We start from the raw sequence: 12,693 nt of genomic DNA, 5'->3' as shown, positions 1-12,693 counted from the left end.
GGTAGACATGCCACACTGCAGTATGTTTTTGTCTAGCTGAATGAAATAAGGCAACATACTCAGTATGATTTGACCACAGCACTTTGCAGGTGGTGTGTTCCCTGGATAATTATCCACCACAAAAACATTTAATAAAGGAAAAATCTGTTTTAATGCATCTAAGAGACCCAGAGTGTAACTGATAAAAAGCCTTATTTCTGCTCTGAGAAATAGCACGATGATGCAAAAAATAGTTTGACAATAACTGACACATCATTGTCCACTTCTGATTTTCTTTGAGACTGTCACCAGCCCAGGGGTCCTGATGATGTAGATGTAGTTTTAAATCAGATGTACAACGTTTACTATATTTGAGACAAAGTTGTTTTTAGACAAAAGAAGGTACTTATTCTGTTCTATCCTCTGGCTGCTGCTGCTGCTGCTGCTGCTGCTGAGGTCATTTTAAAGCGCCTATAGCTGAGCATGCATTACAGGGCTGCTGTCCGGTAGTGGTGTCACGTCGCAGTCAGTGTTGGCCTCTAGGGACCCCTCCTGGACGAGCTGGCATATAAAACAAGTGACCAGCCCCTCCCGGACAAAGTGAGCTCCAGCCTGGCCCTACGCGCCTGTGCTGCTCTTCATGGATGCTACAGCACTTGAACACTTGAGCATCCTCAGCCCTGCCCAGCTCAGAGGACAGTAACACGGACGGGACCAATCCGACCATCGCTGTCTCCTCTCCAGTAAGTAGACGGACTCTTTTTTTTCTGCGCTGATTGCATGACACTATTGACTTTATGTTAATGCAACTGACGCAGTGTCGCAGCCAGAACGTGAGCTTTGCGCAGTTGCCTTTGTTTTTGTAAAGTGCTCATATGTTTTTGCAAGCTGCACAGTTCTCAGCTGTGTGCTCTAACGTTAGATGGCGGCACTTGGTTTGAATGGACAAATTTACCGTGGAGTTCTGTGCCCAACGCTGGATGCAGTCAAGACCATCAAATAAATAGTTAACACAAAGATGAATATGCGGCAAACAGGATCGACTGACGTAACTTAATCATTGCTTATTGCATTGCAGGCTAAATAAAAGACTGATGTGCATTGCAAGAATGTGAATTATGTAAGAAACTTTGGAGATGGCTGATATTTGATTATTTAATTTGCGTCACGACTGTCTGAACTGGAGGTCATACTTTCAGCATCATCCAATACAGCGCATCACTGCACACAGCGTGCCGGAAACGGGCTGCATGGTTACCATAGAAATAAGAAGGCGTGTCCCTGTTCGGGACATCTGCCAGGAACCACACCCTTCTGTGCTATAGCCATGGAAAGATGTGAGAGTTTGGACTGGGACACAGGTCTAAGATAAAGGAGGAAATCAGTGCTTTGTTGTAATTTGTTTTCCCTCATCAGCTCCAACCTAATCTTCTGTTTTTCCTCACAGCTGATATTCTGTGACAGGTGTAGAGTGTTGGGAGAGCTGCCATGGCTAACAGAGGGCCCAGTTATGGACTGAGCCGAGAGGTTCAGGAGAAGATTGAGCAAAAGTATGATCCAGATCTGGAACAGCGGCTGGTGGACTGGATAATGGCACAGTGTGGAGGAAACCTGGAGAAACCGCAGCCGGGCCGGCAGAACTTCCAGAAATGGCTGATGGATGGAACAGTGAGTGGCTGCAGCACCAGCACTGAAAATAGAAGTTACTGTTTAATTATTTACAACCTCTGTCATATCTAAAGAGAACGCTATAACGGGCTAATAAAAGGAACTTATTTTATTGCACATGCTATAAAAAATATTGTTTTACATTTTTTTACTGAGTGATCTGTGTAGTCTGATGGAAAGCTTGTCTGAAAATGTTTTGACTCTGGAAAATCTGTTCATAAGCTTTAGAACTGCACCCAGGAAGATTTGGCTTCATATGCCACACTTCAGTTCATTCTGTTTATACCAGCACTTACCATAAGATAAGTTGATTTTTTCCTAGTGGAACTTAAGTAACTTGTGTGTGTATGTTTTTTTTGTATTTTTTTATTCTTAATACAATAAAGCATTATGGTTTCATGGCCAATGCAAATGTATTTTCATAAATCCACTCTGTTAGTGCTCTTGGATATCTTTAAATCACTGTCAAAAGTAGAGCTGATAAGAAATGAGGAGGGAGGGCTAATGAACTAAAAATGTTTCTCATGTTATCTAATAATAACAAATGAGACACTCTTTATAGAGGATTCAGCTGTCAGTTTTTCTATAGTCAGTGCATCAGCTTAATGTGACACCAGTTTACTGTCCTGCTTTGTGCCAGATTCTCTGCAGACTCATCAACAGCCTTTACCCAAGAGGGAAAGAGCCCATCAAGAAAATTCCAGAGACGCAGATGGCCTTCAAACAAATGGAGAAGATATCTCAATTCCTGCAAGCAGCAGAAGCGTATGGAGTCACAAGTACTGACATTTTTCAAACTGTGGATCTGTGGGAAGGTGATATTCTATATTCAACTGTCGTATGTCTACATGCATTATTTTGTAGCAGAAGATGATACAATGACAGTGCATTTCCTCACAAATTGTTTTATCTTAGGGAAGGACATGGCTGCGGTGCAACGGACCCTAATGGCTCTTGGGAGTGTGGCCATTACAAAAGATGACGGTCATTACAAAGGTGACCAAGACTGGTTCCACAGGTAAAATCAAAACCACACCATGACAGGAGAGCTTCATGTTACCAACACCTGCACGCCCATTAGTCTTGTCTTACCTTTTATTTCATTTTCTGGTGTGTAGGAAAGCCCAGGGGTATCGGCGAGAGTTCACCGATGAGCAGCTGCGCCAAGGCCAGAGTTTGATCGGCCTGCAAATGGGCAGCAACCGCGGTGCTTCCCAGTCTGGTATGACGGGCTATGGTATGCACCGTCAGATCATGTAGACCACTCACTAACTAACCTACTCCTCTTACTACTGCTTCCAGACCTTTTTTTCTACTAATACTACAAGTGTTGTAGCCTTGAAACCTCCTTATCCTTTGTAGCACTTGCTATGCTAACCTCAGTTACCCTGGAATTGCTGCTTTTTCAAACTGAGCATTCTGTTTTCAAAATGATGTCAAATGCTGTAGATCACCTTCACCATGCTCTCGTCCGCTTCCTCTTTTCCCCTTGACCATGTGTGTTCCCAGTTCAGCTTTTTCTTACCTTCCATATTCAAATATTACTTAATGTGAACCTAAATGTCATTCAACATCAATGAAGTCCTATTGAGAAAAATGACATCTCTACACAAAACAAGCCATCAGTGTCAGAAAGTCCTTAATCACTGTTACAGCATGTTGTATGCCAAGTATTTGTAATATTGTGTACATTTATTTACATCTATCACTGATCATTGTTTTAGGATGGTCTTTACCTGTGTTATTGTTTAGCCTTAATCTCAGTGAAACTCTGTGACTCATGATGTCTCTGCTATCTTGTCTGAAGACTTGTTGCAGTATCCTCTGTAACCAAATCAGCCTCACGTTGTGCCTGGTTATGGGACTACAGAGACTGGGTTCTCATATATTGGCCTCAAATGAGTAATTATTGAGTTTCATTCACTCTGAGCCATGCCCTTGTCATTTGTTTGTCAGATTACATTCTTGTCCATTTAATGTACAACAAAGTAAATCATTGTGCAGTAGCCAACATGTATGACAGTGAAGTTACTGGTGCAAGGTAAAGACATTGCCTGAATGTGCACTTTTATGTATTGTCATGTTTATATTTTTGAATATATTTATATCTGGAGGCCTGTGGTAATAATTATTGGAATTATTGGAAAAAAAATAAAGTATGTGAAAATATAATGATGTCAGTCTGTGTTGTACGCAAGCTGGTTGTAATGATAGCTGGGACGTTGAGTGTGTGTGTTGTGAGGATTGTCTCTTATCTTGCATTTATGTTGCGGCCCCTCCCTTTCACCCATCCATCCTGTCTCTCTCCACTCCACTGTGTACAATCTAATAAAGGGGCAGCATGACAGCATAGAACCGTCTCGATACCAGATTGGTCTAATTTAAGGCAGTGCATGCAAGCTATCCGCCTGCTGAGTGACTTTACGTAAGATACTAAACACCAGTCTACTACTAAAAATGTTGTATAATAGCTGCTCTTTCATGCACATAAGGAATCTGACTAAAATTATGATTAAAATATTGCTAAGCGCACCACTAGAAATAGTTTCCCTGCTTTTCTTTGTCTTTTCTGAACATGTTTACAAAAGCATTTTGATTACATCTATGGGGTTTTGTCCTTGAAAATAAGCAAAAACATTGTGCTGTATCAGGCTTTGTTGTCCACAGGTCACATTTCATATCAGAGGTGTGGTTTATAGGGTCAACTGTTAGTGGCCGTTGGCATTTCAGAGAGCACGTTTGAAAAAAGCATGCATGAATTAACATTTGAACTTGTTATTAACTGTGGGTAAGCAGAGGATATTAAAGTCACTCAGGGTCATCCATTATCTTTATTGCTATATTGAAAATGACAGTAAACGATCCTTGGTTGAAGTACCTCTTCTGTGAAAGATACAGTATGTGCTTCATTATATAGAAAAGTAACACGTGAAACTGTGTCCTTTTGCATGTCCTATTAAATCTTAGCTTATAATTAGCTGAAATGGGACTGGAAAATAATGTTCGGGGGCATAGGTGATGTGTAACTGGCAGGGTCGGACTCAATAAGTAAACTAAAAACTCAACCAGCCAATAAAAAGGCTTTTAGGGATGAGCCCACTGTTGCCTAAAGGTCTTGTCCAGCCCTTGTTTTGTTTCCTTGATGTCTTTCTTGCCTTTCATTACATTGTCCATTCAGCTCTTAGACCTGTGTGAAGACAGCTTATTGATTCTTTGTAGGTGAACATTTGGGTAGGATGTGGTTGTGAGGATAATTATGCACTGGCTTGAACTTGTATCAGTCAACATTTTTGCATAGTGGGATATTAGTTTACTGCAAAAAGTGCATCAGGGATAATGTTGCACTTCAGATTTGGGGTTACTCTCCTGCTTCTTTTATTGGTTGTCAGGTGTGTTGCAGAGGAAGAAACACAAACTAAAGGTTGTGTTTGTGGATACCCTGGAATACCAGGGGACCCTGGGCACAATGGTTCACCTGGTAGAGACGGCCGAGATGGACTCAGGGGTGACAAAGGTGATCAAGGTAAGTTTTTAAAATGTGACAACATATGCATTTTCAAATAGGTTTAAGCTTTTTTATGTGAATAATTTATTGATAATTTTTTGAAAAGGGGAAATTGGTCCTATGGGACCAGCAGGCAAAGATGGACTAAAGGGAGACCAAGGTGAAACTGGTATGTATGTCCATTATAAATTGCCCTGCTGAAAAATTTATATATTTAAATCTATGAAATTATTTACCACCTTTCACCTACTTTTAGCAGCTGAATTTTACTTTATGTGTTTTATCAAAGGAAAGGAGAAAGTGAGCATTAAGGGATTAGGGGCATTCATGGTGGGCTTGTCATTTGCAGGTCTAGTTGGCCCCGCAGGGCTCAAAGGAAAAAGAGGAGATAATGGAGAACGGGGGCCCCCAGGAAAAATGGGGCCCCAAGGAGTCGAAGGGCCCATAGGTCTGAAAGGAAATAAGGGAGAAATTGGACTGCCTGGACCTGAAGGACCTAAAGGGGATTTAGGACCCCCTGGGCCAGAAGGTCCAAAGGGGGACATTGGGCTTCGAGGAGACAGAGGCATTCAGGGACCATTGGGACCTCCTGGCAGGCCGGGGAACAAGGGGGAAATCGGTGTCCCTGGTCACAAAGGCAACATTGGTTATCGTGGAGAGAGGGGGTCTCGAGGAGATAAGGGAGACAGGGGTGAAAAGGGAGAGACTCCTGTTATTGATAAGAGTGCCTTCTCTGCAGGTCTCACTGCTCAGACTAAACTCCCAGCAGTCAATGCACCGATCCGGTTCGACAAGATCATTTACAATGTACAGAATCACTACGATCCACTAACAGGAAGATTCACATGCTCCATAGCTGGAGCTTATTACTTCACCTACCACATCACTGTCTTCTCCAGAAACGTGAAGGTAGCTCTCGTGAAGAATGGGGCAAAAATCATCCATACTATGGATAACTACCAGAGCAGCGAGGACCAGGCAGCAGGAGGCGCTGTGCTGCACCTAGAGGTGGGGGACAGGGTGTGGCTGCAGGTGGCAGGAGGAGAGCTGTTCAATGGGCTGTTTGCTGATGAAGATGATGATACTACTTTCTCTGGCTTTTTAATATTTGCAGCTTAATCAGATCATTACGACACTTTAAAATGAATGGGATATGAAACATTTAGATGTTCTTAGTCTGCCATTTTATTGCATTGTAGGTGCATCATATAAAGGTTGTCTTAATTTTTTATTTCGTTTTTGTTGTTGTTGAACGTGTAATCATATTCAAACTGTAGAATTAGAATCTTAATGTCAGCCTATATATGAATTACAGTTTAGCAAACAAAGGGAGGTGCCATTGTTTTATGGTGTAATCTTCTGTCTTTCCTTAGCCTGTTTGTCGTCTTTAAATAAAAAAAAACAATAATGTACTTGTCATCATGCGTCTTCTGGTATTTGGGGATGGGCATGCACACAACAAATACCGACACATTAATTGTCTGGCATGATACAATGACTTGACATGAGGAAGACAGCGCAGCACCAACTGGAAGGTCCTGTCTTTTTTGTCTTCCAACAGAAGTAACTCTACTGTTTTTTCAGCTTTTTTTTCCCTTCAATGAAGTGCGTTTCTTAGGGGGCGGAGCTTTGCGGTTACATTATGGGGAATATTAGATGACGATTGGCTGGTAGCGGCCTGGTCATGGTGCGGTCAACCAATAATATTACTTATGGCCACAGAATCCCCGCCCCCTCACAAACACTGCAACAAGTGCATTAATGATGCTCAATCCTCCAAGAAAGAGCTTCTTTAACTGGAATCAGCAGCGTAATTGTGAGGTTTTTTTTTTACACAACTTCGGAAGATATATCTGTGTTTTGTGAATTAACTTGACTTCCAACTAATTTTGCCGGTTGGCGATACCGAAATTAGGAACGGTAACGCTTGCGCAATCTAGAAGAAGTTTATCAGTGAGCCCGTAGGTTAGCTCAAGAAGCTAACTCAGTGTGTTCAAGAAGTCAGCCAGCCATTTGTCTCAATATGTTGCGGAGTAACTAGTTAGCAGGAGCGGCGTACTTGCTTCTCTCTCTTTTTTTTTCCTTCTCCCGACATGTTTTTCGTAGAAGACGGCGAATGTGAGGCAGTGAACCGTCCGGCGATTTCACTATGGATAAACAACAAAAACATCTGCTCTGTTGATGTTGAGAAAACAAAGTAGATGTGAGGATAACACCAGCGACTATGAGCAGGGTGAGGAAAAAAAGTTATGGGTTTTTTCTTTTTCTTTTTTCTTTCTTTTTTTTGGGGGGGAGGGGGTCATTGGAAGTTAAATATGTTTAATAGATTTTATGGAAAGTTATTGTAAGCTGGAGTAATGATAATAATAATAAACTTAGTACTTGTTTAATTCATATCTACAAGTCTCCTCACAGTTGCAGTGATTTTCCATCTTGTGTTCTTGTTAAAATGGGACCAGAGGGGGTTATTGTCGTGCATTACACCCTTGGTTGTTATAGTGATGTGGGAGATGCCAGGCTGTGTAGGGAGTTGGTGAAGGAGGGGCAGGGGGGGCCCCACCTTAATTAATGCAGAAATAAATAAGCACTTCGGCTCACAGTGCTGTGAGTGTAATCTCCTTTCATAGTACATGGTTTTCAGAATCAACCCAGTTTTAGTAGGTAGTACCTTCCACACTCCCTGTAGGATTATCCTGTTCAGGTTGCCCCCAGTGAACTGATTCTTTCTCATAGCTCCATGGGGGAAGGCTTATATCATATAGGTCATTAAGTGTTTAATACTTCTCCACAGGTCATAGTCCTCTACCTCATATTGTCCTGGAGATTGATTTGCACTACCTTACTTTATTGAGATTAAATAAAGAAAATCTTATTCCTGACCCCAAACAGCCAAGTCAAGAAGGACAAATGCCCCAATAAAAAAACATTTGAGACTTTCTAAATAAAGTTTCTAAGCTCACAAACAGAAGGGGAAGTTTTTTTTTAGCCCAGGCTCATGTATCTATATCATATTTATGGATTTGAGCTCTTGAGAACCTTTCTTTCGTGTGGTTTTTGATTGTTCATAAAGCCGCCTTTTGGTTATTGTTGTACCGCTGTCAGCCTACTCTGTTGACTGTTGACAACAAGGCTCAGTAGTGTTTTGTTCTTGCTAAGCCTTGTACACTGTGTGGTGTTAGATTTCTGGTTGTCTGTCTCTATGACAGTCTGCAGCAGATCAGGTGAGTGCTGGTGACACTCCCTGCTCTGGCCCGTACCGGTACTTCCCACGCTCTATAGAAAGAGGTGTGGCTTCCTTCTCCCATTCTCCCACTTTCTGATAGATCAAAAATGAGGAACTAGGTCATGGCCAAATATGAGACTTTAACCAGGAAACTAAATCAGCATTGCACCTGATTCAGACAGTACATATTGTCTGTTTCATAATCATTTCAGATTATGTACAAACAAGGACTGTACAATCCACAATCTCATGTTCAGATAACAATACATATCGCAATGTAGCACATTTTCTGTTAGATCAATGAATCAATAGTTTATTGACAATCACCACATGGAAAGGCCAATATCTTGGAGACAAAACAGAAATTCTCGACTTCTTGTCCCTTGATGTTATTTGCAACCTTTGTGCAAATTTTTAATTAAGTACGGTACAATATATGAACTATTACTTCTATAAAAAGGCAAATAGAAAACTCTTTTAAAATGTACAAAATAAATATGCAAATTACAGTTTCCTTTTCTGTTTCAGAGATTTCATACCCAAATCATATCCAGTATTCCTTTTTTGTTATGGATTATCATCTTGTTTTGTCATGTATGTTCACTATCTTTTATGTTTGTCTGCCTGGTCGTCATACAGATTTATTATCCAGACAATGAAAAATATTATAAACAGTGTGATGTGTGACGCAAGTTAAATGAATGGTAGCACATAATGTGATATGACAGATATAATGGTTTATATTATCACATGATGTACTGTCACATCTTAATAGCTCAAGTGTAAACGAATGTGATAAGGATTACTTAGTTGCTAGTAACTTTGTCTTAAATTGACCACATTTGATATTATTCATTCCGTATGGAGTCTGCTGAAATCTCGACCTTGATTCCCTAGTTTTTGCCATAAAATGTGGAGTTCACACAGGCCAAGCCTCCCCCCTGCAGGCAGGTTCTGCGGGACTGTTTACAAGCCTTTGAGTGTCACACTCAGTCAGTGCTGAATAGCCCGGTTGTCTCCCTGATTAGGCTATCATGTGTAGATGAAACCAGTCCTGTACACAGACTGGTAAAGCTCCACTAATCAGATTATTACTGAGATGGAAGAGGAATAGCATATACACACAAACATACACACTCCCACTCCTACACTGGCCCCCCTCACACACACACATTGCTGCTGACATTTTTTTTTTTTTTTTTTTTTTTTTAAATCTTGGCTTGAAATTAGGCAGCAATGGTTGGTTATTAGGCATCCAGGCATAACATTATAATACGGATTCAGATATTTCATTCTGAATATTGTCAAATGTTGCTTAATCTTCTCAGCTGCTTGTACAGTCAGTAATGTGAACTCACTGCAGTCAACTTTTTTCTCCCAGAGCTCAACATATGTTCAGCTTAAGTTTCACTCTGGTTACACACGATTAAAACTAATCAGCCAATCTGTTCTTTTAACACTATGTGGTGTTACTTTAGGGCATCATTGTAGGATGTTGTCTTTATAGCTTTGATTTGTCCAGACAATCACAGATAAAGTGACATCTCACAAAAGAATGGTGATGCTGCCTTAGGGTGGCTTTGTCTGTTACAGAAGTAAGCCAGAGAATAGAAAATGACAGGGAAGCTTACTTTCCCTTGATACTCCCTGTCTGGTTGTGTTTCTCATCTACTGCTCAGTTCATTTTGGGCTAATGAGTTTTATCCTAGCCTCAGGCAGGACATACCTTTGCAGAGGTGAACTGAGCAATGGGCAGGAGGTCACTTAGTGCTATGCATTTATGACTTCTTGCATAACATGCTTCGAGCCAAACAGGAAGGGAGTCAGTGATTTAAATGCTTTCCTCCCTCTTCTTTGCAGGCAGGCTTTTGAGTGTACAGGGAAAGAGATTAGGATGCTCTTCTTGTACATGTGATTTTGGAGACCATGCTTTAGGCTTTTGTATACAAGTTTATGCATCTAGGTGTGCACTCATCCTCATCTCTGGGAGTTTAATCTGAGGCTGGCTCCAGCTGGCTGCCATGTGTGGGGGGGTTTCTCCTCCCTGAGCTCTTAATTAACTCTGGACCAGGGCCTCAGAGTGCCACTCCCATCCACAGCTAAGCAAGAAGAAGTTAAGAGAGTATCTGTGACTTTTAAAGGGGTTATATTTCGCTAAACCCATTTTTATTAGTCTTTGGTACATTTATTTGTGTATTTGGACCCTAATAGTTCAAAAAGTTTGAATTTGAACCCTCCAGGTGCTGCAAATCTATCTTTATATTCATTTTGGCAAAAATCGAGTGAACTTGTGCAACCTGATTTAATTCCTGCTTAATTTGTTACATCTATAACTAGTTACATCACAACATTTGCACATATAAGGTGAAGACTTCCGATGAACATTTCTCTGAGTACACCATAATAGTTTGTCAGCAGCAGCGGTTGTAGTCCATACTGAAAATATGTCCAGACTTCGAGCCGTTTACCTAAAATGTTCAGTTGTTGGTTGAACAGGACAGAGCAGCATAGCCAACAACCTGGAGGGGAGTGGAGCGTGAAGTGGCTCATTTGCATTTAAAGGGCTAGCGCTCAAAACGACCTTTCTGGTGTCATCATTCAGAAATAGGGTTGAGGATGGATCTGTGGAGTTGAATTAATGAATTCAGACCCAAGCATAGCATTTGCAGTTTATGTAGACCACAGGGAAATGTTTTAAAAATACATAATTCCATTTTAAAAAGCAAAATATCAGTCCTTTAATACATAAGAGTGGCAGAGCAAAGATGAGTTCAACACAGAGATATGAAAGGACAGATAGGAAATATGCCTTCTGGATATTATCATAGCGTCATCATCTTTATAAAGACTTATCAGTTTGTTGCTGTGTGTGTGGCCGGTAGCATATACAATTAACTCAATCTAAAGTAAGCAGGTTTGGTAAGTTTTTTTGTTGAGTCAGATCCTTTTATCTTTACATAATCCTGTATTGAAGTTGTGTCAAAATGAAACATTCTAAAATAAATGAAATAATATATATATAAATTAGATATACTATTAATGAAAAATCTGATGACCACAAACATTACCTCACATTAACCAAGTTAGTAATATCTATCTGAATGGTGCTCTGAATGAAGCAGAAAGTGTAAAGGAAATAATACAAGAGCTTTAAATGTTTTCCTCTGACCTCTAATTGTAAGATACTGGTTTAGAATGCAAGATATTCAGAGAATTTGTAATACAGGCACAATGTATTTTTATATTTGATTTTGTATGTGTATGAGACAAAGTAATGTGGTTACTTAAGAACTGATCAAGGAACTCGGTAGTTGAGTGCTCTGGTAGTTGCCTCGTCATTGGAAAAAGTGAGTCAAATGTGAACATCAAAGGTTATATTGCTCATAAAATTACCACAAATGAAATCCACTTCCATAAAATCAGTATGGTCTTTCAACGATATGGCCACCACCTGTATCAGTTTGGTTCTTACTAAGAGCGCTGCCAAGTATGAGTAAATGCCAACTGGTCTGTGGCAGTTGGCGCCAAGTGTGGAGCGAAGGCATAAAGGTGTTGAGGGAAAGCACAGTTGGTAGAACGGCTGATAGCATGACACAAGTATTCAAAACAAAAATAAGCTGCTGAAGCTGTAGAATTTTTTTCCCTCCCTATCTTTGTGCTTGCAAAATAGATGGAATAATTGATCCAGACATTTTTTTTTCCAGTTGCTACTCAATGTGACTCCTCTGCAGCTGAGGAGGAGAAAGTACAAGAAGACAATTCAGGATAGCTTTGAAAGCACAACATTGTTCAGAAAGGGTGTTTACTGTCTGTCAGCAGTGGTGCTTGGCAGCGGTGGCTCTGTGTTTACATAAGTCGATGTGATGGAGCGAGCTGGTTGAAGTGACAGCAGATTCCACAGAGTTTGACTGAGAAAGCCCATCTGCTGCTGAACACGCATGGGGACGGGAGGTATGGGAGCGTTCCAGGATCCCTCCTCACTCCCCCGCCTGTCGACACAGCAATCACTGGAAATAACATTGCCTTCAATCCTTAAAAAAGGCTCTCAGTCAGTGTTTTGTGAGAACAGAATGAGAATATTTTCAACTGAATACCTCAATAATACTGATATAATTTGTGGATAATTCCATTTACTGTGTTATTAAATGTTGGATCCCCTCAGCAGTAATGTTAATGTAAAGTAAATCATACAGCTATTAAAAAAAAACTTCAAGAATATGAGATGTAAACATTTTAAACATTTTAAAGCCTATCTAATGTCTAGTCTTATACCATATTAGTATTGTCTCCCTCCAGTCTTTGTGACAGAGACAGGAGG

At 40.6% G+C, this 12,693-nt stretch overlaps 2 protein-coding genes across 2 annotated transcripts; both read left to right on the top strand.

The window, feature by feature from the left end:
* Positions 1-290: 290 nt before the first annotated feature.
* Positions 291-3,784, top strand: tagln3b (transgelin 3b). The gene is made up of 5 exons (XM_030122738.1): positions 291-722; positions 1,427-1,647; positions 2,288-2,462; positions 2,563-2,665; positions 2,766-3,784. Exons 2-5 carry the CDS (start codon positions 1,468-1,470, stop codon positions 2,905-2,907), a joined length of 600 nt encoding a protein of 199 aa, XP_029978598.1. The 5' UTR covers positions 291-722; positions 1,427-1,467; the 3' UTR covers positions 2,908-3,784.
* A 161-nt stretch (positions 3,785-3,945) lies between these two features.
* Positions 3,946-6,320, top strand: c1qtnf9 (C1q and TNF related 9). Its single transcript, XM_030122736.1, has 3 exons — positions 3,946-5,170; positions 5,259-5,321; positions 5,502-6,320. Exons 1-3 carry the CDS (start codon positions 4,984-4,986, stop codon positions 6,269-6,271), a joined length of 1,020 nt encoding a protein of 339 aa, XP_029978596.1. The 5' UTR covers positions 3,946-4,983; the 3' UTR covers positions 6,272-6,320.
* Positions 6,321-12,693: the final 6,373 nt, after the last annotated feature.

Source organism: Sphaeramia orbicularis, chromosome 20 (assembly GCF_902148855.1).
Source record: "Sphaeramia orbicularis chromosome 20, fSphaOr1.1, whole genome shotgun sequence".
NCBI lineage: Eukaryota > Metazoa > Chordata > Actinopteri > Kurtiformes > Apogonidae > Sphaeramia > Sphaeramia orbicularis.
The sequence above is the reverse complement of the archived record's forward strand: the minus strand, read 5'-3'. Positions and strand labels throughout refer to the sequence as shown.

Bases quoted from the DNA above. Each gene is read 5' to 3' on its own strand.
- tagln3b (XM_030122738.1), top strand. From the start codon at position 1,468: ATGGCTAACAGAGGGCCCAGTTATGGACTGAGCCGAGAGGTTCAGGAG. The intron at 1,648-2,287 runs GTGAGTGGCTGC...GCTTTGTGCCAG, and splicing joins AATGGCTGATGGATGGAACA to ATTCTCTGCAGACTCATCAA. The intron at 2,463-2,562 runs GTGATATTCTAT...GTTTTATCTTAG, and splicing joins AACTGTGGATCTGTGGGAAG to GGAAGGACATGGCTGCGGTG.
- c1qtnf9 (XM_030122736.1), top strand. From the start codon at position 4,984: ATGTTGCACTTCAGATTTGGGGTTACTCTCCTGCTTCTTTTATTGGTT. The intron at 5,171-5,258 runs GTAAGTTTTTAA...TTTTTTGAAAAG, and splicing joins GGGTGACAAAGGTGATCAAG to GGGAAATTGGTCCTATGGGA. The intron at 5,322-5,501 runs GTATGTATGTCC...TGTCATTTGCAG, and splicing joins GGGAGACCAAGGTGAAACTG to GTCTAGTTGGCCCCGCAGGG.